Genomic DNA, 22,189 nt, shown 5'->3' with positions numbered 1-22,189 from the left:
GGCAGAGGAGAGGGACTGAACCCCCCCTCCATGAGATATTGGACTCCTGACTAAATGAAGGTATGATCAAAAATAGCCTGCTGTACTCTCCACCCACCTTGAGCTCTTCTAGGGGGAAAAAAAAAAAGGAAGAAAAATTATATTTACTGCTGTGATTTTGAACACCTGATCTGGAAGGTAGGCAGGCTGAAAGCACCTGCTGTTTTGAGTCCATTAGGGAAAAGAGTCAGAGCTGCTCATTCAGTCATGACAAGATGCTTAAAGCCTGTAGCATCCATCCTGGGCTTCTGAGACTCAGAGGCTGCAGGTCTGCTGCGGAAGCATGGAACAGGCACCTCAGCATCCCAGATATATCCTCATGGGAATCACCACTACACTAGGTGCTTGATGTTCCTTCATCTTTTGCTGTAACATCCCTGATTTTGACCTATAAATTCAATTAAGTCTGAACACTCTTATTTAAGAGCACAGATTTTACAGGTGTTGAATGCGGGCAAAGCACTTCTGTTTTTTCTTTTGTGTTCCTGACCTCTGTGCACGATGTGGTTTCTACTGGGAGTGTCAGGGAGTGGACATTCAACAAACACTTCCTCAAAGTGCAAATATTGTGTAGCCACCTCATTTTTTGTGACATTTCTCCAAGTCATCCCCTGGTCTTCAGTCCATTTAATTTGTTACCATCCAGGAGATGTGTTCATGCTGGTGCTATTGAATAAAATAGTGCTTGCCATCATGGCTGCATGCCGCTGGCATCTTCAGCATCCAGTTTGTGGTAGAAGAAGTGTTCTGATTCAGGAACACCTCAGAGGTGAAGGAGAGCCTTTAAAAAATGGGGTTAGAGCTGTCCTACCTCCTGTTTACTTTTTATGCCATTTTAAGGGGGCCTCTTTAAACACCAAGGGCGCACAATGTTGGCCAAAGTAAGTTGCCGAAATAAGCCACCTTAAAGGTCCCCTGACAGCTGAGAGAAGCTGTGGCTGTGCAGGGTACCACCCAGTGCTAATTCCTCACACAATGCTAGCATCTCTTATCCAGGAGGTGCAGACCCTGAACTATGCCCTATGACTGTTTTCCTATTTCCCCCAAAAGGCTGCAGTAAATGAGGTCTTCCTGGAGCAGTCCCGCTGTGTGACAGCAGCTGCTGTGTTATGCTCTCCCAGAAGAGAGCAGGACATGTTCTGGGCTGTCATGGTGACCCTTGAGCTGTATGCCTTGCATTTGCTGTCTTGGTGCCCTCTGCTACTCCTGGAGCTGTGGGCCTGCAGGAGGGGGCCCTGGAGGACACGCAGCAGCCAAATGCATCTCTGCTGAGCTTGTGTGACTCAGGGCAAGTACCACTTGTCTCTAGTACAGAGAAGCTGGGGAGAATGAAAAGACTAATTGGGTCCATGTTGGGATGCTGTGGTACCCTCATTGAAACCTAGCCTAGAAAATGAAGCTCGCACCTTTCACTGTTGCCCACAAACAAGGCAGTGGTTTCAAGGGGTCTTTCATGACCAGCAGCGGTGAGGAGCTGTTATGCACAGCATCCAAACCTGAGTGCATCTGGCTCTGGTGTGGGATCATTGGTTGTATTGTTTTGTGTTTTTTTGTTGTTGTTGTTTAATATTCCATTTTCAGCTGGAAATTACTGATGTGACCAAAGTCCGATTTCCTTCAGCAGTTTCTCCCTTCCTCCCCCCACCTTTTCACACTCCCCGAGGTCTGACCATCTGGAAATCCTCCTCCACCTCTTCATCATGTGTGAATTTCCACCTAGGGCTGAAAGTGTCACTGTACTAAAGTGTGATGCATTAACACATTGAGGCAGAAAGCAGAGGGGAGTTGGGGATTATAACACTTCATGACCCACTCCGCAGTTGCTCTATGATTTAATCATCTTTATCAGCTTGTATCCTTTCCTTTGCATCCCCGTATCCTTTATTAAAATATTCCCGTAATTAAAACAAACAAAAAACCAACACACAAACAAACTGTGGAATCTTGTTGTCAGCCTAGAATCAGCTCAGAGGAGACCTATCTGAAGAACACGCCTTGTTCACCGGAACAAGCTTGAGGGCCTGGGAAGCTCTTTCACAGGGAAGGTTCTGAATGATCTCCATATCTCTTGTTACAGATTGCAAACTTGGGCCTCTCTCTTGCCAGCCTTCACACGCGTGATCTGAGCCATTGTGATTCATATATATACATCACATTTTATATAGATATATGTATGTATTTAAATAGAAGCAGTAATCATGCTATCCTGCACAGGAGAGAAACCAAGCCCTGCAAAGTATGTATAGTGTTGGTTTATCCTTTCAGCGCAGCAGAATGCAGAGTTCTCTAGTTTGGAAGTCAGTTAGCTGCCTAGCTTTCTCCCAGCTAAATATTGAGGCTTATTATGCTTCAAATAAATAAATATATATATATTTCTTTTGTGGCTTGGTTGCTGTAATCATCTTGGTTGTAATAATGTTACTAGCCTCAGGGCTATATTTATTAAGATTTTAATTTAAAATCTTTCTGTCCTTCAGCATTTAAACAGAGGAAAACCCCACCTGGAGTAGCCAAAAAAAAAAAAAAAAAAAAAAGGCTCATCCTTTTCTTTTTCATGCATTCCCCTCCCCTAGGCCCTCTCTCTCATCTTTTAAGCAGAAAAAACCCTAAAACAAGACACCTTCCTGTTCCTTCTTTGCACCACCCCTAATGTCTCAGTATCTATGTCTCTTGCAGGCCAGTTTCTGCTTAATGTGATCCATGTGCTTCTGTTCTTGCAGTCTTCAGAGCAGCTCTTTGTCGTCTTACCCTTGTATAGTGTATTTAATAGTAATATTTCAACATACTGTGATTTATTCTTAATAGCGTTGCACCAGGACCGAAACCACAGCAATAAATGTTGCTCAGAAATGGCAAAAGGCGTTGCTGAGGAGACGGGGTAAGGGAGGCAGCAGAACAAAACTTGCTTGTAAATGGTGGGGTTGGAAAGCTCCCATGTTCTTACAGCATCTTTGAGGAACATCTCAGTGGTCTGAGAGCGGCAGCCGGAGCCGTGGTCTTTAATTTTAAGGCATTCTAGAAGAATCACAGACACGTGAAGGTTGGAGAAGGCCTTCTGGATGATCGAGTCCAACCATCAGCCTGACCTACCGAGCTCCATCCCTAAGCCATGCCTCTCAGCACCATGAAAGCAAATGCTAGAGAATCATAGAATTACGAAGAGTGGAAAAGACCACCAAGATCACCTAGTCCAACCAGCAGCCCATCCCCACCATGCCCACTGAATAGCCACACTGTATGGGTATGTTTGGGTTTGGTGCAGCAAAGAGCACGCAGAAAACAAATTCTGGCAAGTGTGAAGAGACTGAAAATGACTTTTGACAGTCGGTACTGTGACCATGCAGTGAGCCTCACTCTGAATAGGGTGAATTCTTGTATGCTGCTTGGTTTTAAAGCTACTTCACAAAGGTTGAATGAATCTTCAGTGTAGGGCTTATGAAAAAGGAGTGCGGAGAAGGAAATCAGCCTGAGTGCAGGGCTTCTGGCTTCCTTCAAATTGTGCTTGGTGCTCGCCAGGTGCCACCAATGGTCCACCAGGCAGCTGACCTGCTGTACTACATCTCCCACAGCACTGCAAAAAGCCAGGCATCTTTTGCTTCTGAACTCTATTTAAAATCAGTGCGAAGCCTCTCCATCCCATCCCCGCGCCCTGCTTTTCTCAGGACAGCCAATGTTAGCACAGCTCTTTCCTGGTACTCACGTCCCTCATCTGCTCCACGTACCACAGCTGGGTGCACGGATGAAATACAGCGGTCGCCTTTGAAATGCATCACCTCGGTGTGCGGCACTCGCATTATGAGAAGTTTTAACTGTTTTGTTTACCACTTAAATGCAGATTTTATTTTCTCTGTCTTTGCTCCTTTGCAAGGCTTTTGGTGTGAACTTAAACATGAAAATCATGTTCTTTAACAATATGTTAAAAGTGCTTATATGTTAAAAGCGCTCACCACAAAGCAGACACTTCTTTGTTGGGCAACCAGCATGGCTTTTTCATCTCGTCTGTGTGTCCTCACCCGCCCCAACCTATTTAGGTCAATACAAGCAACTTCAGAGGAAGTCACTGCTTGGCTATAAGAGTACGGCTTTGGGCTGCTGAGGACAAAGCGTGTGAGGAAAACAGGAGTGCTCTTGGGCCATCCTAGAGCTGTGGATACAATCTGAATGCCAGGGGTATCCACCTGATGGTCTTTGGTCCTTCTTTGGACACCAAAGCCATCGTTTTGCTGAAAGGCACTGCCTTGTGCTCTGGGACAAGGATCTGCGCTTTGTGTCCTGGGGCAGCAGTGTGGATCCAAACCTTCACGAGGGGTGGAGAAGAGGTCGGGACGCTGCCCTGCGACACCACAGGTAAGGGGCTGGGCAGTGGGATGGGATGGGATGGGATGGGATGGGATGGGATGGGATGGGATGGGATGGGATGGGACTGTCGGGTCCCGTGGAGTCCTGTCCTCCCTCTGACCTCCATGTCTCACTTCTTGCCTGACACCTGGGCTGGGCTGCATTGGCTGCTCTTCCAGACATGTTTGTTCTTAAAGGAGTGCAGGGAAGCCAGGGAACCTCTTGCTGTTTTTTTTCTCATGAGTTGGGTCTGCCTCGCCAGTTCAGAAAACATCCCAATCCTTTCTGAATGACATTTACCTATGTGACTTCCAATAGGCCTTCTCCTTCCACAAATCTAAGGTGCTTCTGAAACTTCCAGTGGTTTTTTGCAGTTGTTTTAAAAGCATTTGGTGATTGGAGTTAAATCCAGCTGGTGATTGGTCACTACTGGTGCTTTCCAGGAGTCAGCTCTGGGGTCAGTCACACCCGTAGAGGTGTTCAAGAACTGTGTAGATGTGGCACTGAGGGATGTAGTTAGTGAGACGGGCTGATGGTTGGACTTGGTGATCTTAGTGGTTCTTTCCAACCTTAATGATTCCCTGATTCATTTATGGGTAGTGAGGAATCACTTTCTTAAGAAGCGAAAGAAGGGATGAATAGAAATCTCACACAGAGCCCTGTAACCACATCTCTCTGCAGTTAAAGCACGATGACAGCGGCCACCCTGCACAGAGCTCTTGCACATGTGGAGCAGCAGTGCATGATCCAATGTCTACCCTTGAACTCCTGCAGGAGAGCAGTGCTCTTCTGAAGTGCCATTTCAAACAGATTGTGCTCCACTATGCCCAACCTCCTCCATGTAGATACAGCTAGAAGAGCAGAAAAAGTGCTTTTGCCAGTATAGCCTATGTTATTTTGAGGAAATGCTTGCAGAAAAAGATGCCTGTGGTAGTAGAACTTGTGTCTGCTGGTATCAAAGGGCAAGTGTTCATAGTGCAAACCAGGCCTCTTATATATGAGAAGCTTTAGGCAGTTCAGCCATAGGTAAAGAAAATCCTTCCTCAGAGGGATTAGGAAGGTTACCTAACAGATGTTGCTGCTGGTTTAAGAGCACAAAAGGTGCTGGAGCAATCATAGTGGGGGCCAGAGCCTTGGCCATGCATTGTGAAGATACACCCTGGGTGGGAGCTGCCCTATGCCATGGCCACATCCTCTGCTTCAGAGCATCCTTCTGGTCTGAGGAATGCAGACCTGCCCCCAGAGCAGCATCTGCACTGTCTGGCCTGGGAAGACAGCAAAGGGCTGTGGGAAGAACTGGAGCAGTGCGATGCATTGGAGCACACTGCTTTGCACAGGCTGAGGCACGGCATGCATCCCCATCTCCTTACACCAGCAGCTTTAATGAGCATCAGATTTCCAGTCCAGTAGACTTGGACATTTCTGCAGGAAATGCCCTCAGTGCTGCACCTCGCACAGCACCTCGCACTGCCCACTCAGCACACATCCCGGCCCTTCCCTTCCTGGCTTCCCCTGCATTTAACTCATGGAGACGCGTGACCCTGAGTCAGATGGTGAGCAGCCGGTTAGAGAGGTGTGTGTGAACGCAGAGCCTCACGCAGATGAGCTCAGAGCAAACAGAGGATGGGGGGGGGAGTTAGGGGGATGCGAAGCTACCACCTCCGTGCTGCTTCTTCAGCTGCGGTGTGCCAGCAACAGGTCTGTGCCCAGGGGATAGAACTGAGAGCTGAGGGCTGAAAATGAACAGAGTGCTATGGCTCCATCACCAAGCCGTGCTCTCTGAGCGAAGCACAGAGCCAACCCTGCTGCCTTCATCGCTTGGGAGGGAGCCTCAGAGTGAACCCTGAGCGCACTGTCAGTAAGGGGAGATTAATCAGTGCGTTCATTTGTTGGCAGCTGCTGGAGAGGATGCATCTTCCCAAGGTCTGAATATGCAAAAAGCCCGTAGTTTGCTGAAAGAGGAGGAAAAAAGGCAAAGCAGCAGCAGCAGGGAAGGGCCAAAATGGCCATGTTTACCCTCAGCTTTCATGTGACAGTGATCTCTACGCACCACTCACCACTGCTCTGCTGTTGTTTTCTTGTTAGCTCTTTGCTGTCAAATTAATTACTGTGAAGCACTAAGCCTGCCGCCTTCACGTGCTCTTATTAGCTTACAGGATGTCCGAGTGATTGGATTTTTAGCATTATTTCTTTTTTTACATTCTGGGCTTTCCATTCACAACCTGTTAGCAGGAGGCACGAAATGCAGGCGCTAATTCTGAGCCCCTTATGCAGTGTAGGTGTGCTACGCTGCCCTTAATATCACTGTGATCAGACCGGGATTGCGATGCGATGCTGCTCCACGGCGCTGTTTGTCACTTCTCAAAGCCAGAGAAAAGATCGGTGGTGGTACGGGGATAGCGATTCTGCCTTTAGCTGATCCCTCACTGACCCTCTTTATGCCCCTGGTGGCTTCTATTAGTGACAGGTGACAGCAGCCTGTGCAGCGCACACAGACACACTGCCCAAGTTTTATTTTCCTTCTTTAAAAAGCGGCGGCTCCTTGTAAACGCGCTCCTGCCCTTTGCGAAGCCAGCGCTGGGCTCCGCGGCGGTTACGACGGCCCCGCGCTGCCTCCCCCCGCCCGCCCCGCTGCCCCCCGCCCCGCCGCTTCCCGACGCGGCCCCGCGGGGGCGCCCTCGGCCCGGCCATGCCCGCGGCGGTGCGGGACCGCGCGGCCCCGGGGTGCACCCGCAGCTCGGCGGGGCGGAGGCTGCGTGCACCTGGCCGGCTCGCCCCGACCGCTGGGGGCCCGCCCGCCCTCCCTCGGGCTTGGCTGCAGGGTAGCCGGATGGGAAGCGGAGCCTTACCCCGCCCTCGAGGCTTACCCGCAAAGGGAAACCCGCTCGCAGGGCTCGGGGTCCCGTTATGTCCCCCTCACCGCACCGCGCTGCCCAGGAGAGCCCCCGTCCCGCTGCACCGAACACACGCTCGCACCCGCCCCGTCGCAAAACCAACCCGACGGTAAACTTTCTAATGCCTTCTCCTTTCGAGTGCTTAAAAGGCAAAGGAACAGCCCGGGGGGGGGCACCCAACTCCCGGCGGGGGTCGGACCTTGCGGCGCGGTGCGGTGCGGTGGGTGTGTGCGGGAACCGGGAGGAACGGGGGGAGTTAAAGGAACAGCGCAGTTAATAGCTCCGCATAAGGAAGTTACTGTAATAGCCCGGGGGGCAAAAAACTTAATCTTCCAAATAGTGAGGAACCCACGGCGGCTCTGTTATAGGTTGGAGTTCCCACGTGGTTTTAACTCCTGTATAAAAGTTTCAGTAGAAAGTGCCACAATGTCGTGATTTTGCAGGGGGGGGTGGGAATTAGCAGGAGGAGACGCGCGGCCGATAAGCGAGGAGCGAGCCGCTTCCCCGAGCCCTTCCACTGCGGAGCCGCGAGGGAACATCAGACGCGTTAAAAAAAGCCCCAACCAAACCAAAACAAAACGCGGCGTTGGAGCCGGCGCACGGCGAGCGGAGATCAAACAGACGCGGAGAGAGAGAGAGAGGAGGGAGAGAGGGAGAGACAGATTAACTGGAGCAGCGGCGGCGGCGGCGGCAACAACAACAACAACAAAAAATAATACTTATAATAATAATAATAATAATAATAATAATAATAAAAACCCAAACCACCAACAAGGGAGATATTGCTTAAAAAGAGCGAGCGAGGCAGCGAGCCGCAGCGCCGGGCTGACCGAGTGGATCCGCGCAGCACTCCCGGGACCGCCGGCACCGCGCTGAGTCCCCGCGGAGCGGCCGCGCAGCGCTGCAGAACCGCGCGGGGACCGCCGCATCCTCCGGAGCCTCCGCGCGGATCTCCCGATCCCGCCGTCGCGGGGAGACGCCTCGGCACCGTGGAGCCGTCGGCCGCGCACCCGCCGCCCGCGGCCCCCGCCCCGGCGGTGCTCCGCGTCAACTTTGGCGGCGCGTCGGGAAGCGGCGGGCGCTGAAGGAAGGAGCGAGCGGAGCGCGGCGGAGCGGCTCAGAGACCCGCACCCACGGCCTGTGGATTGTTGTCTTGCGGGGGCGGAGTGGGCGGGGGGGTACAAGTGGCATCTCTCCCCCCCACCCCCCCTCCTCCTTCCAGGCTATAAATTGGATTGTATATAAATCTGCTTCGGTTATCTCCCTGACCCCCCTCAATGACGCCGGACTAAAGAGCTCTCTCCGCGGCCCGCCCGGACCCTGCCGAAGCGAGCGATGGACCACGAGCGGCGGCGCCCGGGGATGCCCCTCTGAAGCGCCGCGGGGCCCCGGGGCAGCGCGGCGCCGCCTCCCCCAGCTCCCGGCTCCCCTCGCACCTCCGGCCCCGCTCCCCCTCCCTCCTTCCCCGGGCTGCGCGGCCACCCCCTCACCTGCTGCCGTCCCCCTCCCCCGCGGAGCCGGGCGCTCGGTGCGTTCAGCCCCGCCGCCCCCCCCCCCGCTCCCCCCCCTTCTCTCCCTCCCTCCCCAACTTCGGTTGCCTGCGCGGGCGGCCTCCCCCCTCCGCCTCCCCGGCGGCACACGCCGCTTCCCCGGGCCCCCCTCCCTCCCTCCCCGCGCGGAGCGGTTGCGGCCCCCGGCTTGGCTGCCGCCGCCCCCTCCGCGCCGCGGAGCGCTCGGAGCGGCGCTGCCTGCAGACGGGCTCCCTGCGGCGCTCCGGGCCGGCCCCAGCTCGGCCCCCCGCTCCTCCGCCATGGACGGGGCGGCTCGCCGGGGGGTGCTGGCCGCGCTGCTGGCCTGCGGGCTGCTGCTGCTGGGAGCCGCCGCCACCCCGACCCCGCCGGCTCCCGCCGGGGGCTCCCCGCAGGACACATGCACCTCCTGCGGCTTCCGGCGGCCCGAGGAGCCGGGCAAGGTGGACGGGGATTTCCTGGAGGCGGTGAAGAGGCACATCCTGAGCCGGCTGCAGATGCGGGACCGGCCCAACATCACGCACGCCGTGCCCAAGGCGGCCATGGTCACGGCGCTGCGCAAGCTGCACGCCGGCAAGGTGCGGGAGGACGGCCGCGTCGAGATCCCCAGCCTGGACGGGCAGGCGAGCGCCGGGCCCCCGGCCCACGACCCCGTCTCCGAGATCATCAGCTTCGCTGAGACAGGTGGGCGCCGCCCGGCCCCGAGCCGCTGTCCTCTGCCCTGCCTGCCCCGAGCCCCGCAGCCCGTCCCCTGCCTGCCCCTGCTGCCCGTCCCTTGCCCGCTGCGGGCCCTTGGCTACTGGGCTCATCGGCCCGTCCTTAGCCTCTACCCCTTCCGCCCCGGCCCCCAACGCCTCGCTGTCCCGTGCCCCTGTGCCCGGCTCTGCCCCGCCAGCCCCCTCGCCGGGTCCCCCTGCGGGTCTCCTTGCAGCGCTCCTTCCAGCCGCTCGCCTCTGTCCCCTGCATCCCGCTGTCCCTTCTCCGCCTGTCCCACTCCATCCCTCGCATCCCTCACTGCAGCTGATGCCCTTCTAATTCCTCTGCTCCGCAGTGTGTGTCCCTCTGTTGAGGTCTGCTTGCCCTCCCTGGCCGTTCCATCCCCACGTATTTAGCCTTCATTCATGGTGTTGGCCTTGTGTGCCTCCTACCGCTGCTGTTTGTCTCCCTTCTGTCTGTCTGTCCCTGTACTGATTGTGCCATCCCCATCATCCATCCCCATCGTCCTGGCTGCCTCAATCCCACGCTGCCCCTGCGGTCGCACGGCACTGAGTCCCTTTGCGGAGCTTCCCAGCAGTTCACCCAGGTGGCCGCTGTGCCGGTGAACTTTGCACATCTGCAGCGCTCTGTGCACTGCTGCCTGCTGTCTATCTGCCCATCTCTCCTTGCCCTCGTTGCTCTTTCACTCGATTCATTTCTCTGCCTCTCTATCACTCTGTGGCATCTATAGATCATTTGTCCACAAAATAAATCTCTTTCTAGCCTGGATGCTGCCTACTCACCTTCTTTATCTACCCTCCCACTTAGCAAAGCATATACATTTACAGTATCTATGGGATCTGTTGCATTATACATATGCTTGTTATATTCACATACAAAATTGATGGGCGCACACAATCTCGTGCAACACAAGCGATGGGGATCGGTGCAGCAAGGCTGTACTGTTCTTTTTCTGTCACTGTCACCACAGTTTATAAAGAAGTTGTGTATTTATTAGCGTGCAGAAGGTGTTCTCAGCATAAGCACTGGTGTTGTTATTTGTTGGTGGGCTGTTGGTGGGAGGTGTGGGGTGGGCTTCTTCCACTTGCTTTTCAATGAACACTTTGAATATCGCCTCGATGTAAGATGTACAGAAACACAGTGACAATTCCTTGTCCCTGAAATATTACAGGGTGAGGAATGGGCCCTGCAGGCGAATTAGGAGGGAAGGCATCTAGGGTAACAAATGGAGACACTGACTGTGCAAAAAACCATTGACAAAAATTACAGAGATTCATAGGAAAACAAAAGGAAGAGAAATCTTCATTTGGCTGCGTGCAGAAAGAAGTCAAACAGATAAGGACAGATGAGAAAATGCCTCTCCAGCAGTAATTTAAACAGCGACTGCAAGGCTGTGATTCAAGCACCAGCATTACCGTCCCCGCTGCAAAGGCACATTCATCACCTACACCAGACTTACAGTGTTGGGACTTACAGTGCAGAACGGCAGCGGGGACACCGGTGTTTCTGCAGCAATGCATGCAGCAGCACCTGTGTTTACAAATAATGGGTTATGTCAGACATTTGGTGACGTTTGGTTTTCCGGGATAATGTCACTGCTGGAATTCTGATGTTACTGAGTGGTACACGGGGAGCAGTCAGCAGTGGCGGTGCAGCGAGAGCAGCTGCTTCGTTTGGTCGCCTCTAGGCGAGTTATCGCTGCGAGGAGAAAGGCAGAGGTTGGGATGGTGAATGGCAGATATTGTACCAGGCTAGGAGGGCTTTGCTTCATCTGTAGAAGACTTAGGGATGTTACTGAAATATTTTCCCCGCTATCTTGTGGATCCTCTCTGCTAAACAGCCGTGAGAGTATGTGAAAATCGAAACAAAATCCCCGGTTTGGCATTGACGTTTCAGTGGTTGCTGAAAGGGCTCTCGCTGTGAGAATCGGCCAAGAGCTGAAAGTTAAAACTATTCTTAAACCAGCGAGATAGGGCAGTGCAAGCACCAGACCTTTCACAATGCTGTCGTGGTGTCCGTGCAGCTCTCCGGCTGCAGAAACCCAGTGCTGGGAGAGCCCTGGCTGGTGGCAGTGCATCCAACCCACTCGGCTGCAGCCCGGCAGCTTGTTTCGATTGCAGATCGGGGCTCTCAGATTCATTGCATGCCTTCTGGCTGATGCAGCCCCATCGCCCTTTCGATCAGCTGTCTTCCGGCGTTGCTGCTGAACCCAGAATCGTACAAAAGATACGTTTTCTTTTTGACTTAATCTTGCTGATCTCTCCTTATCTTGCAGACGATCTGGCCTCATCTAGAGTCCGCCTCTATTTCTTCATCTCAAATGAAGGGAACCAGAACTTGTTTGTCGTTCAAGCCAGCCTGTGGCTTTACTTGAAGCTGCTTCCATATGTCTTAGAGAAAGGCAGCAGGCGAAAAGTAAGAGTCAAAGTCTATTTCCAAGACCCGGACACTAGCAACAAGTGGAATGTGGTTGAAAAGAAAGTCGATCTCAAAAGAAGTGGTTGGCACACTTTTCCCATGACAGAGGCGATCCAGGCTCTGTTTGAGAGAGGAGAAAGGAGACTGAACTTGGATGTTCAATGTGAGGGCTGTGAAGAGTATTCAGTGCTGCCAATTTATGTGGACCCCGGGGAGGAATCCCACCGGCCTTTTTTAGTGGTGCAAGCCCGCCTCGCTGATAACAAACACAGGATCCGGAAAAGAGGCCTGGAGTGCGATGGCAGGACCAATCTATGTTGCAGGCAACAGTTTTACATTGACTTTAGACTCATTGGGTGGAATGACTGGATCATAGCACCATCAGGTTACTATGGGAATTACTGTGAAGGGAGCTGCCCGGCCTACTTGGCTGGCGTCCCGGGGTCGGCTTCCTCCTTTCACACCGCCGTCGTGAATCAGTACCGAATGCGGGGGCTGAACCCGGGCACCGTGAACTCCTGTTGCATTCCAACCAAACTTAGCACAATGTCAATGCTGTACTTTGATGATGAATACAACATTGTGAAAAGGGACGTTCCCAATATGATTGTGGAAGAATGTGGTTGTGCTTGATTTGAGGTGTGTTTTTTTGGGGGGAGAGAGAGAGAGAACATTCCCGTACGAGATGGTGTTGGAGGAAGTTTCACTGTGTATCCAGGCATCAGTGTTGAAAAGTCACTGTGGAAAAGTTTGACGAAAAAAAAAAAAAAGAAGTCATTTCACTTTGGTGTCAGGACAGTGGCAGTTTGTGGATCTTGGACACTTATATATCCTACCACTTATAAGTTAATGCTATGAGATATCTTAAAGACACACACACACACACGCACACACGCGCACCGTGCGCACACACAACCACGCGCTCGTGCACACACAGACACACACACAGACACGAGGCAGCTTGGGAAAGGGACGTGAGCGCAGGAAGTCAGTGACCAGTGACGACGTACCTACATGCCTGCCAGTACGAGTGGACGGCTGCGCAGCTGTATCCCCGCCTGCCAGCAAAGCCAGACCGAAATGAGCTTCCTTTGCTCAGGCAAAAGCACAGACTGCGAGAGCACAACGTATTCTTGCACGCAGGTGTCGAAATGACCAAACTTAGAGAGAGTAAAAAAAAAAAAAAAAAGAAAAAGAAAAAAAAGTCGACTGTCACCTCTTAGGTCTAGTGGGAAGCTGCAGGACACCTGCCTTTGTAGGTGATCACTTCCTCTTAATTTAAATTTATCTAATTGTAAGCATCACGGAAAACCGTATCTTCTTACAGCACTTCCAGTAAGCACTTCCACTTCGGTAACATCTGAGAGAGAGAAGGAGACAGACACATACGCAGCTGCTGTGTTTCTGGCATCGGACTGTGGCGGGGTCTGATGCTGTAACTGACCACTAGCAACCCGCGGATGGCTGTACCTGTTTGTGTCTTGGAGAAGGGAATCTGACACCGTATCTGGACTGTGTTGACCGTGAGCATCTCTCACTGTTCTGAGAGCAAAGAGTCAGAGTTGCATTCTGTGTTCTTCGACGGGGGACTCGGCAAGGAGCTGTCGTGTGGGGAGCGAGCAAACAAGCGGCCGCTACCACGGCTAAACCAATGAACCCTGCACAGGAGCGACAGTGCCGCAGTGGAGACGTTCTGAAAAATGCAGTGCATTTAGTAACAGGCAAGGAACACTTTAATGAGTCTTGGAAAGGAGGAGAGAGGAGAGTGCTTTCAATTTCCTTACCGGGAGGTGTCAAGAATGGCCATAAAGATCAGAAAATAATGATACAGCATAGCACTTGCAAACTGCTTGAATGCACGTATAATAGCACTTGCAAATTTCAATGCCTTGAAAAGTGGTACTTGATAGTGCACTTATCTTTGCTCACTATCTAGGTAAACAGGTGCCGCATGAGCTATGCAATTTAAAGTGTTGACCCATACTAGACAAAACTGGACTTATGATATGACTTTTTTATATTTTTTTATACTTGAAATTAAATCTTTTGCTTCTTTTTTAAAGCGAATGATTGCTTTTAATGTTTGCACTGATTTAGTTGCATGATTAGTCAAAAAACTGCCATTTGAAAAAAATGTTATTTTTATAGCAGCAAAAAATGAATACAGTTAAATGTATTATACATAAAATTTTGGAACCAAAGAGGCCAACATATTAGTTATAATTTTTATGAGATGGCAAAGCCATCATATATCATGTAGTCATGCTGAGCAATCCCTCACGAGGCCTACCAATTGTTTCAGGGTACAAAATGGATTCTGTTTGTTCTATTCAGTGTCTTTTCTATACCATACGCACATGGAACGTAGAGTGAAAAAAAATGACTATTGTAGAATACATTACAAGATGTGCATCCTTTAAATCCAATTTTTATGTTTATTTAATAAAGTTCCTTTTAGGTTCTGTTCCATAATAATTTAAACCAAACAATTTTCACTTAGATTTGCTGTTGAAGTATTTTACATTTGTGTACAGTTTAAATAAATAAAAAGATGGAAAACTGGACCTGCTTTTTTTTTTTTTTTAATTTTTTTTTTTAAATTGTTTGATTTTGGTGCAGTGTGCAACAACATCTGGAGAAACGCAGTCGCTTTTTGGGGCTGAGAGCAGGCGGTGAGCCGTCACGTCAGGATGTACACGGATTGGGCACTGCAGAAAGCTGTGTGTGAGAGCTCAGCTGCCATCCTGAAGTGCCATGCTCTCACTTCATGGCTGTCTGTACCTGCAAGCATCTGCTCCTTTTTGCATGCACTGGTGTGGGTCCGTGGGGTGCGGGTAGGGCTGCGTTCCGCATACCTGCTGAGCGCTGGGAGCGAGTTCCTGGTTCACCTGCTGTGTAGGAATGTGACTTCTTGCCTGGGTCACTCCCCAGCACAGCACTTACCAGAAGTGAGAAATAAGGGGAAAAGCACTTCCAGGAAAAACAGGCCAACGCTAACGCCGATCAACTTTTGTTTCTCAAATTCACTGCCAGCCAGGAGATGTTTTTGGAGTAAAACACATCCTATTTACTAACTTAAACAAAAAATGTTGACAGACACTCACAGGAATCCATGTCAGCCACACGTATATTCAGATATTGATTTCGCTGATCTCCACAGACAGCCCCTTCCTGCCGGAGGCCTGACCAAACGCCAGCTAATGCTGACAGAAGGACTTCTGTTGACTTAGCAAATGTTAGCTCTGACCCCGAGACCTGGGAAGTGTCGAAGAAGCAAGTTTGTGCGGCTAATGACAGGTTCTGGTTACAATTCCAATTCAAGCACAACTCTGCCCACCCCCTCCCAAAGCCACACTTGGGGGCTAGACCACTTTGCTTTGGAAGACCCTTATGAGCAATCTGCTGTGGCCATGCCAACAACTTGCTGCACAGAACACAGTCCTCAGACCAAATTTTTTCAGTATTTCCTTGCTTTTTTTTGCCACTGCTCCCTGCACACCTCTTGTCAGAACCATTCCTCCTGCTCCATTTTGTGGCAGCGGGGCGAAATGGCTCCATGGCGACCTGCTGCATCTGCCGCCTCACTGTCGAGTGCAGCAAATTCCCCTTGAAATCAGTTGGAAGTACACGTGCCTACAGTCTGAAGGCATGTTTAACCTCAAATGACACAGTCTTTGTAAATGAGAGTGGGCAGCGCTGTTAGAAATGGGATATATTAAGAAATGTCTTCAGTCAATGTGCAGGGCCCTGCAGGCAGGGCTTGCTGAGACCTCATTCCCAATGGAAGGTGGTTGGTTTCTGGGCTGAACCCAGGCCCTGTGTTGGGCACATGGACTCGTGCTCTGTCACAAGGAGAGCAGGTTGTCTCAGGCTGAGACAGGAACCTGCTGTCCTGGGGATCTGTGGGAAGCCCAAATGGCAGCAAAATGGGGCTGGCTGAGGTGGGTATGTGGTGTGGGCTGCACTCTGCATCCCACAGCAAACCCACAGCCAAGCCTGGGATCCTGAACAGTCCCACATAAGCTGTCAAACAAAAGCCCTTCACTTGGTAAAAAGAATTGCAGCGCTCTTCCCTTGTTATCCCTGCACCTCTATTTGAAGCTAGGGATCTGCCATTCACAGGGCAGAAATGGAAATAAATCCATAATCATAATCATGATGATCATAAATAATTATAGTGTGAGAGGTATCACCTTGCGAGGAAAGAGTTGTTCCAGGTTCCCAAATCCTTTTATTTGAAGTGCAACAGTCTCTGGAAATAGATCTAGATGGGATGTACTCTGGATTTGGAGAGGTACAGAGTCACCCACAGCTTCGAGCACAGAACAGGAGCAAGGTGCTTCCAACACACAGATTTCTAAGGCTGAAAGGAAATAAAATTTTAAAACTCTTACTTTGGAGGAGGGGAAGGCAGCAATTTGTCTTTGTTTTTCATGAATGCGACAGGGCTACTGCTCTTGTGTTTTTGCAGGAGCTGCAGGTACTGCACTTTTTGCATCTGCCACCTCCTGCCTTTCTGAAATTAGGCAGGCTGAAAAACGAGGTGCCCAAACTTGATGGTTGTTTTTTTGAAATTTTGGGTTTTTGTTTTCCTGCCTCTCATTCAGAGCCTTATAAAATTGAGCATCCAGTTTCCTTGCCTTTCCTTGCCTTATGCTGCATGAGATACTGTATCTAAAAAAACCTGTTTGAGTCAGGTCCAGAATCATCCCAATAAGCTGAATCACTCATCTCCTACAGGCTTTGAGTTTGACCCTGCAAATGCTAAGTCACTGTACGCCTTTTGTGCACTGAAATCAACCACTGGAGATGGAAAATCTCCATCCTTTAAAATAGGCAAAACCCCTGTGCTGGTGCCTGGAACTCCCGCTGGCGTTACTGAGGGCTGTGTGAACAGAGTGACTGTCACAACGTGGTGCAACAGAGCACTCGGTGGATTAACTCTGCATACATCATGTATTTCTGCACGTAACAGACACCTGCTGCAAAATTGCCAGGTCTCACATCCTTTGCTACTTATGAAAGATGCAGCCAGCAGATGAACATAATTGCTGCATTCCCTCTGCCATGGGAGAAGGGGGAAACCCCTCACTGAATGAATCTTTCTTAATAACAATTTTGGTTTGGAGTGGTTTCTACTGTGAGGCGTTGAAAAGCGTTATGCAAAGTGGATCAGGAATATAAATTTTTGTCTAAGAGGAAAGCCTATTTCTGTTAGTACTGATGCCAGTCTGCTCTGACTCCCTTAACGTCTGCAGATTTAATTCAGGCTAGCAACAATAAATCTAAGGACACACTACAACCTGGTTTTCTTGAAATCTTCATCAGGTCCAGCTCATTCTCTGTATTTCTAAACAAATCCCTGTTTTCTTTAGAATTAGCAGCTAAAAGATTTAGCGAAAGCCACTGATACAACTCACCTGGTCGTAAGCTCAGGGAGACTCTCCCTGCACACGCTGGAATTTGGCCAGGAATTAGCAATCTGCTGCAGTATGGAATATCCCAATAGCTTTCATTTGCTTGCACAGTCAGTGCCCGTGAACCAAAAGCTGGATCTACCTGGCCTCTTGTGATGTGAGGGGCCAGTTTTATTTGGGTAACTTCATTGATTTCAGGAGAATTGTTTCTGATTTGTACTAGAGTAAGTGGGAGCAGATTTAAGTTCTTTAATGTTCTTCCAGTTTAGCTCTTGGAATAACTTATATTTCATTATTATGTGTTTATGTAATTAGTGCAATTATATCAAATTATATAATTGGTACAATTACTTGGACTCATGTAACCACTGCATGTAGCATTCCATGCTGTAAAATCTTTTACTCCTGGGAAAAAAAAAAAAAAAAAAAAAAAAAAAAAGTCAATATTGCATGGGAATCTTAATTTGTTTTTAAATTCCAGTATCAAATTTAGGGCCTGACCACATGCAAGGAACTTCTGGTTCACATCAGTGGAACTTCTCTGAGCAGGCAGCGTGCAGCCTTCATCATAGATATTGGGCTTTTAATCTGATTTGGCCAATACTATTCAACAGAGGCCCTCCTTGGATGTGTGCAGCCCTAACCAGTACAGAGCAGAAAAGCCAAGTTTCTACACACATGCTGTATAACCTGAGAGATCTGTGAAGCCATCAGAGATGTATGCAGAGAGGCGTACAGCTTCCTTATACTCTATCAGGTTTACTCTGCTTGTGATCTGCTGCTGAGAAGTTGCCACTTTTATTACATTCATAGGCTCCCTCTTTTTGGTGCTGGGTTTATTTTCTCTTACACTGTACTTGGTTTCCATGATACATTTTTTAAAAGAATGGGAATAGAGGAGTTAGAGTCTGATTCTAAGCATGACACTGAAGGAAACTTTTGTGAGTACAGTCAAAGTAGAAACATCCAACAAAACAAGGCAACAAGAAGAAAACTCAAGAAGCGGAGAAATGCACTGATTTCTTTGGGCCACGTTTGCCACAAAGAAAAAAGGCAGAATGAAAGCTGGGTTGTTGGGAACCTGGTAGGAAGGAATGTGCCCTCCCAGGTACTAAGCACTCCATGCTCTTAGTTTAGCCCACATACACTGACCCCAGCTGCAAAGTACCCAGGCTCACACCTCAGCCACATCTCTACCTAATGAGACCTCCCCAGAGTCAGGGCAGCCCCAGCTGAGCCTGGTCACTACATGATTGTGGAGGGACTCAACCTCCTTGTGTGTCCTCCTGCAGACCAGTCTTTAGAGTTAGGCTGGAAGATGCAGCTGCATCCCTAAAATGGCTGCACTGTGGAAGACTGCAGATCGTGCTGCTTTTCCCCAGCTGGTAAGTGTGCTTGTTGCCTGTTATTTTTATCTTGAGCTTTTGTTTTGTTTTTGAGGATAATTGCACTTTATTGCTGCAATATGTTATAATAAATGCTATGAAGATGACTATTGTATCCAAGAGGAAAGGAGATGTGGCTGGGGAGTGAACTTAAACCTCCATGTCAGCAAAACAAACATGCAGTGTTTGGGCTGTATCAGTCAAGTGGCACCAAAGTGGCATTTAGGTTCTGCCCAAGCTGAGTCTGCAGGGTTGATCCCATCTCTCTGTGCTTTGTTGGATGGAGTTGGGTTTTTTTTTTTTTTTTTGTCTGGCAGAAGAGTTTGCTATGAGCTGTTAAAGTACAGCAGTGGTTGTGCTCTTCTGTGGCTGAAGCTTAGGCCCTGTGGGTGAAGGGGAAGCTGGTCCCAGCCATTGCAGCAGCTGCAAGGTAGGAGAGGTAGATGCTAATGGTCCAACTATCAAAGGATTAAGAGGTGTAAATACTGCCTGGAAACCATTGGTTCGTGCCTCTGTGAGCTGGAGCAGTCTGTGGTCTCTTGAATTCTCGGTCTGTCTTGTCTTGTTAATAATGTTGGCAGTGATTGAGCTATGAGAGACTAAATTCATTTTTAGGTCTGGTTTTTTAAACTGGCCCACAGCTGTGGGACTGCAAGCTTTTCTTTAAGAAACAAAGTAAAGCATTTTGTAAATTAAGGTCTTAAGCTCCTGTGGAAGGAAACAAACAGCCCTTATCTGTCTTAATGAGAACTGTAGATGTGTATTTTGCATCCAATTGTGCAAATTATCTTTAGCAGTGATACTTGTAAGGCTGTGTAATTTATGGGGTGGTTATTGGTGACTCATAAGTATTTATTTATGTCTTATGTATTGTGTATGCTTTTCTTGATTGGGGCGGCATGTTTGCATGGATGTGTATTTTCTGTATAAACACACACTCAAGAAATGTAAGGCTTTCTTTAAGTGACTCACCTTTTGCCATACTAACGTCTCTCAAATGTATTTTTGGGCGATCAGAAGTTGTAGCTACTCAGAGCAAATTTCTTGACTTCTGGGTGCTGTAACTTAAGTATGTCCCCTTGCGTTATGTGCGTGATACATGTGTACCCTGGTGATAACTGAGGAGAAGGCAGTCTGTGCTCAGATGTGGCTGTGCTCCAGGCAGCTCCACAAATTGCTTTTGCTCAACACATGTTTTGAAATTGTTCAGAAGCTGGTTTGGTCTTTAGCACAGTTTGGAGCAACCTTGAGGCTGCTCAGATATCTGTAGTGCTGCTGTCAAAGCTGAGAAATAGCCAGGCTATTCCAGCACCCTAGTCGTGCGTTCTGCACTGAGCTGTGCTGCCTGCACCAGGAGCTCTGGGTAACACTTGGGCTGTGTCGATCCCACCTAAGCCTCTGCACTAGGTGTTTCATACTTGCCATGAGGTTGGCACAGAGATTTAGGGTTTAAGCTGACTCTGTTTATCCTAGGTGCACGCAGCAGTGGTCAAATCACAAAGTTAACTGTAGGATGACAAACCAAGCCCTGCAATTCATTGTATAGGCGGCTTCTCTTTACATTGTTCTCATTCCACTCCCAAACTGACAATTGAAGCCATGTGGAGCGTGGAGAACATTGCTTTTCCTGCTTGATGCATTTCAAGGAGATATGGTCTGGAAGCAAAGCTATGTTTAAGTTTTATACCAAATGAAAGCTTTTTCTATGACATGTGCCACAAATAGACTTTAATTTATGGGAAGTGCATACTGTAAGTGTACCCCAGGATTTTATTCTGTGCTCTGCTTGTTGGGCTTGTGAATGTGCCAGCTCTTACGCTTTTCTTTCAGCATCCCCAGCTGCAGTCCACAATTACCAGACATAACAACAAAAAGAGTGGTAAACCAGTCCACGTGCTGATGGCTGCCTGTTTTCTATATCTGGCAGACTTTCTTGTGACAGTGCTGAACGTTACAGCAATTCAGATGTGCTCTGGGTTTCACTAGGCTTAAAATAGTGTTAATGTAGGGCCAGGGTCAGTTATTCACACCTGCAGAAAGTGGATTCAAAATCCTACCAAATTGGAATTCCCCTGTCGATTACAGTCATAAACAGGCTGCAAGACTGCACAGAGCAAAGCTCATAGGACTTTTGGTGCAGTATCAGAGCCTCGCTGAGGATGCTGCAGTGCCATTAGACTCACGTTAGTTGCACCTGTTTGTACCAGATGTAAATTTATTCCGTTGGCTTTCAGACAAAGATGTTGCTGCAGATCAGCCAGCAGGCAGGCTCCTGGTATTGTGCCCTCCATATCTCTGTAGATGGTGATAACAGCTATTGTTCTTTCTCGCAATATGTTCATGGCATCAGGCGTTGTGACTCACGTCACGATACCACTGTGAGCCGTTTCTTTAATAATACAACACCCGTGTCATGTCATTCTAGCAATTTTCTTAATTCTTTCTATTGTTAACTTCTGTTTTGAAGTGTTCGTAGTTGTAATTTATCTTTTTGAGTTCTCCCTGGGTGTAAGCTGGCGGAAGAGGAAAAGGTTTGTAAATGCACCTGGAAGACTGTGACAAATCATTTATTGGCCACGTCTGATCAGAAGAGTGAGCAGAAATGTATTTGTGCACTGTCTTTTTTTTTGTTAGCAATCAGTGGTCGTACAGACTTCTTCAACACCTGGAAGTGGAATGAAATGCTGACGCTTCCTTTGTTGGTTTTTTTTTTTCCCCTTGCTCCTGTAGGACTAGTTAGATTCATGCATCAATGATATCATTTGCCCTGACAAAACAGGATGCTGGAAAATGGTAGCTTGTCTTTTTACCTGACAACCAATTTAGTAATTTGTTAGGGCGGTTGTTCTTCTAGGCAGGGGTGTATCTACCTCCAATCTAGAGGTCTTTGAAGTTATCTGTACATCTTGGGCATCATTGAAAAAATGAAGGACTTCCTTGGGTCTTGCTTTCTGTCTGCTGGCAGAAGAGGAGCAGGATCCAACAAATCCTTGGGCATCAGGTTCTTTATCTGTATCTGCTGGACTAAGAATCCTTAACCTATAAACAGTTTGGGGTCAGGGAACTTCTGAAAGAGTTTTTTGTTGTTGCTATTGCTTTGGTGGTGGTGGCTTTTTTTTTTGTTGTTCTTTGTCTGATCAACTTGGCTTCCCGCAATATTATGTAGTGACAAACTTTATGTATCTTTATGAAAATCAGAAGAATGTTGGAACAAATGTAGCTCTTTTCTATTGTACTGGAAAGTCTGTGGTGACCCTTTATTGGTTATTGGGGCTCTGAATAAATCTAGCCATAATTGATAGAAACAGCTTTAAAAGAAAAGCAAAACAGATCATGAAGGGAAGAAAGAGCTGATAAAGCTCCCAGCATCAAGAGCGTGCATGTTGAAACACTCTCTAATTACATATTTATCCAATCCAGTTAATACTACAGAGCTTGCAAAAAAAAAAAAA

The 22,189-nt window shown here is 49.0% G+C and overlaps 1 protein-coding gene and 1 long non-coding RNA gene across 2 annotated transcripts in view; both read left to right on the top strand.

Annotated features, from left to right (window-relative positions):
• The first annotated feature begins 8,982 nt into the window (after window positions 1-8,982).
• On the top strand, window positions 8,983-12,708 carry INHBB (inhibin subunit beta B). Its single transcript, XM_048953522.1, has 2 exons — window positions 8,983-9,484; window positions 11,793-12,708. The coding sequence occupies exons 1-2, from the start codon at window positions 9,082-9,084 to the stop codon at window positions 12,566-12,568; spliced, it is 1,179 nt and encodes a 392-aa protein (XP_048809479.1). The 5' UTR covers window positions 8,983-9,081; the 3' UTR covers window positions 12,569-12,708.
• Window positions 12,709-18,665: 5,957 nt separating this feature from the next.
• The window catches only part of LOC125696804 (uncharacterized), a 190,443-nt gene continuing 186,919 nt past the window's right edge, over window positions 18,666-22,189 (top strand). The window contains exon 1 of the long non-coding RNA XR_007378544.1: window positions 18,666-18,737. This is a non-coding gene — a long non-coding RNA (uncharacterized LOC125696804). The remainder of the gene's footprint in view (window positions 18,738-22,189) is intronic.

The sequence above is a fragment of the Lagopus muta genome, chromosome 8, assembly GCF_023343835.1.
Source record: "Lagopus muta isolate bLagMut1 chromosome 8, bLagMut1 primary, whole genome shotgun sequence".
Classification (NCBI taxonomy): Eukaryota; Metazoa; Chordata; class Aves; order Galliformes; family Phasianidae; genus Lagopus; species Lagopus muta.
Note: the sequence above shows the minus strand (reverse complement) of the source record. Positions and strands in the feature narration are given on the sequence as shown.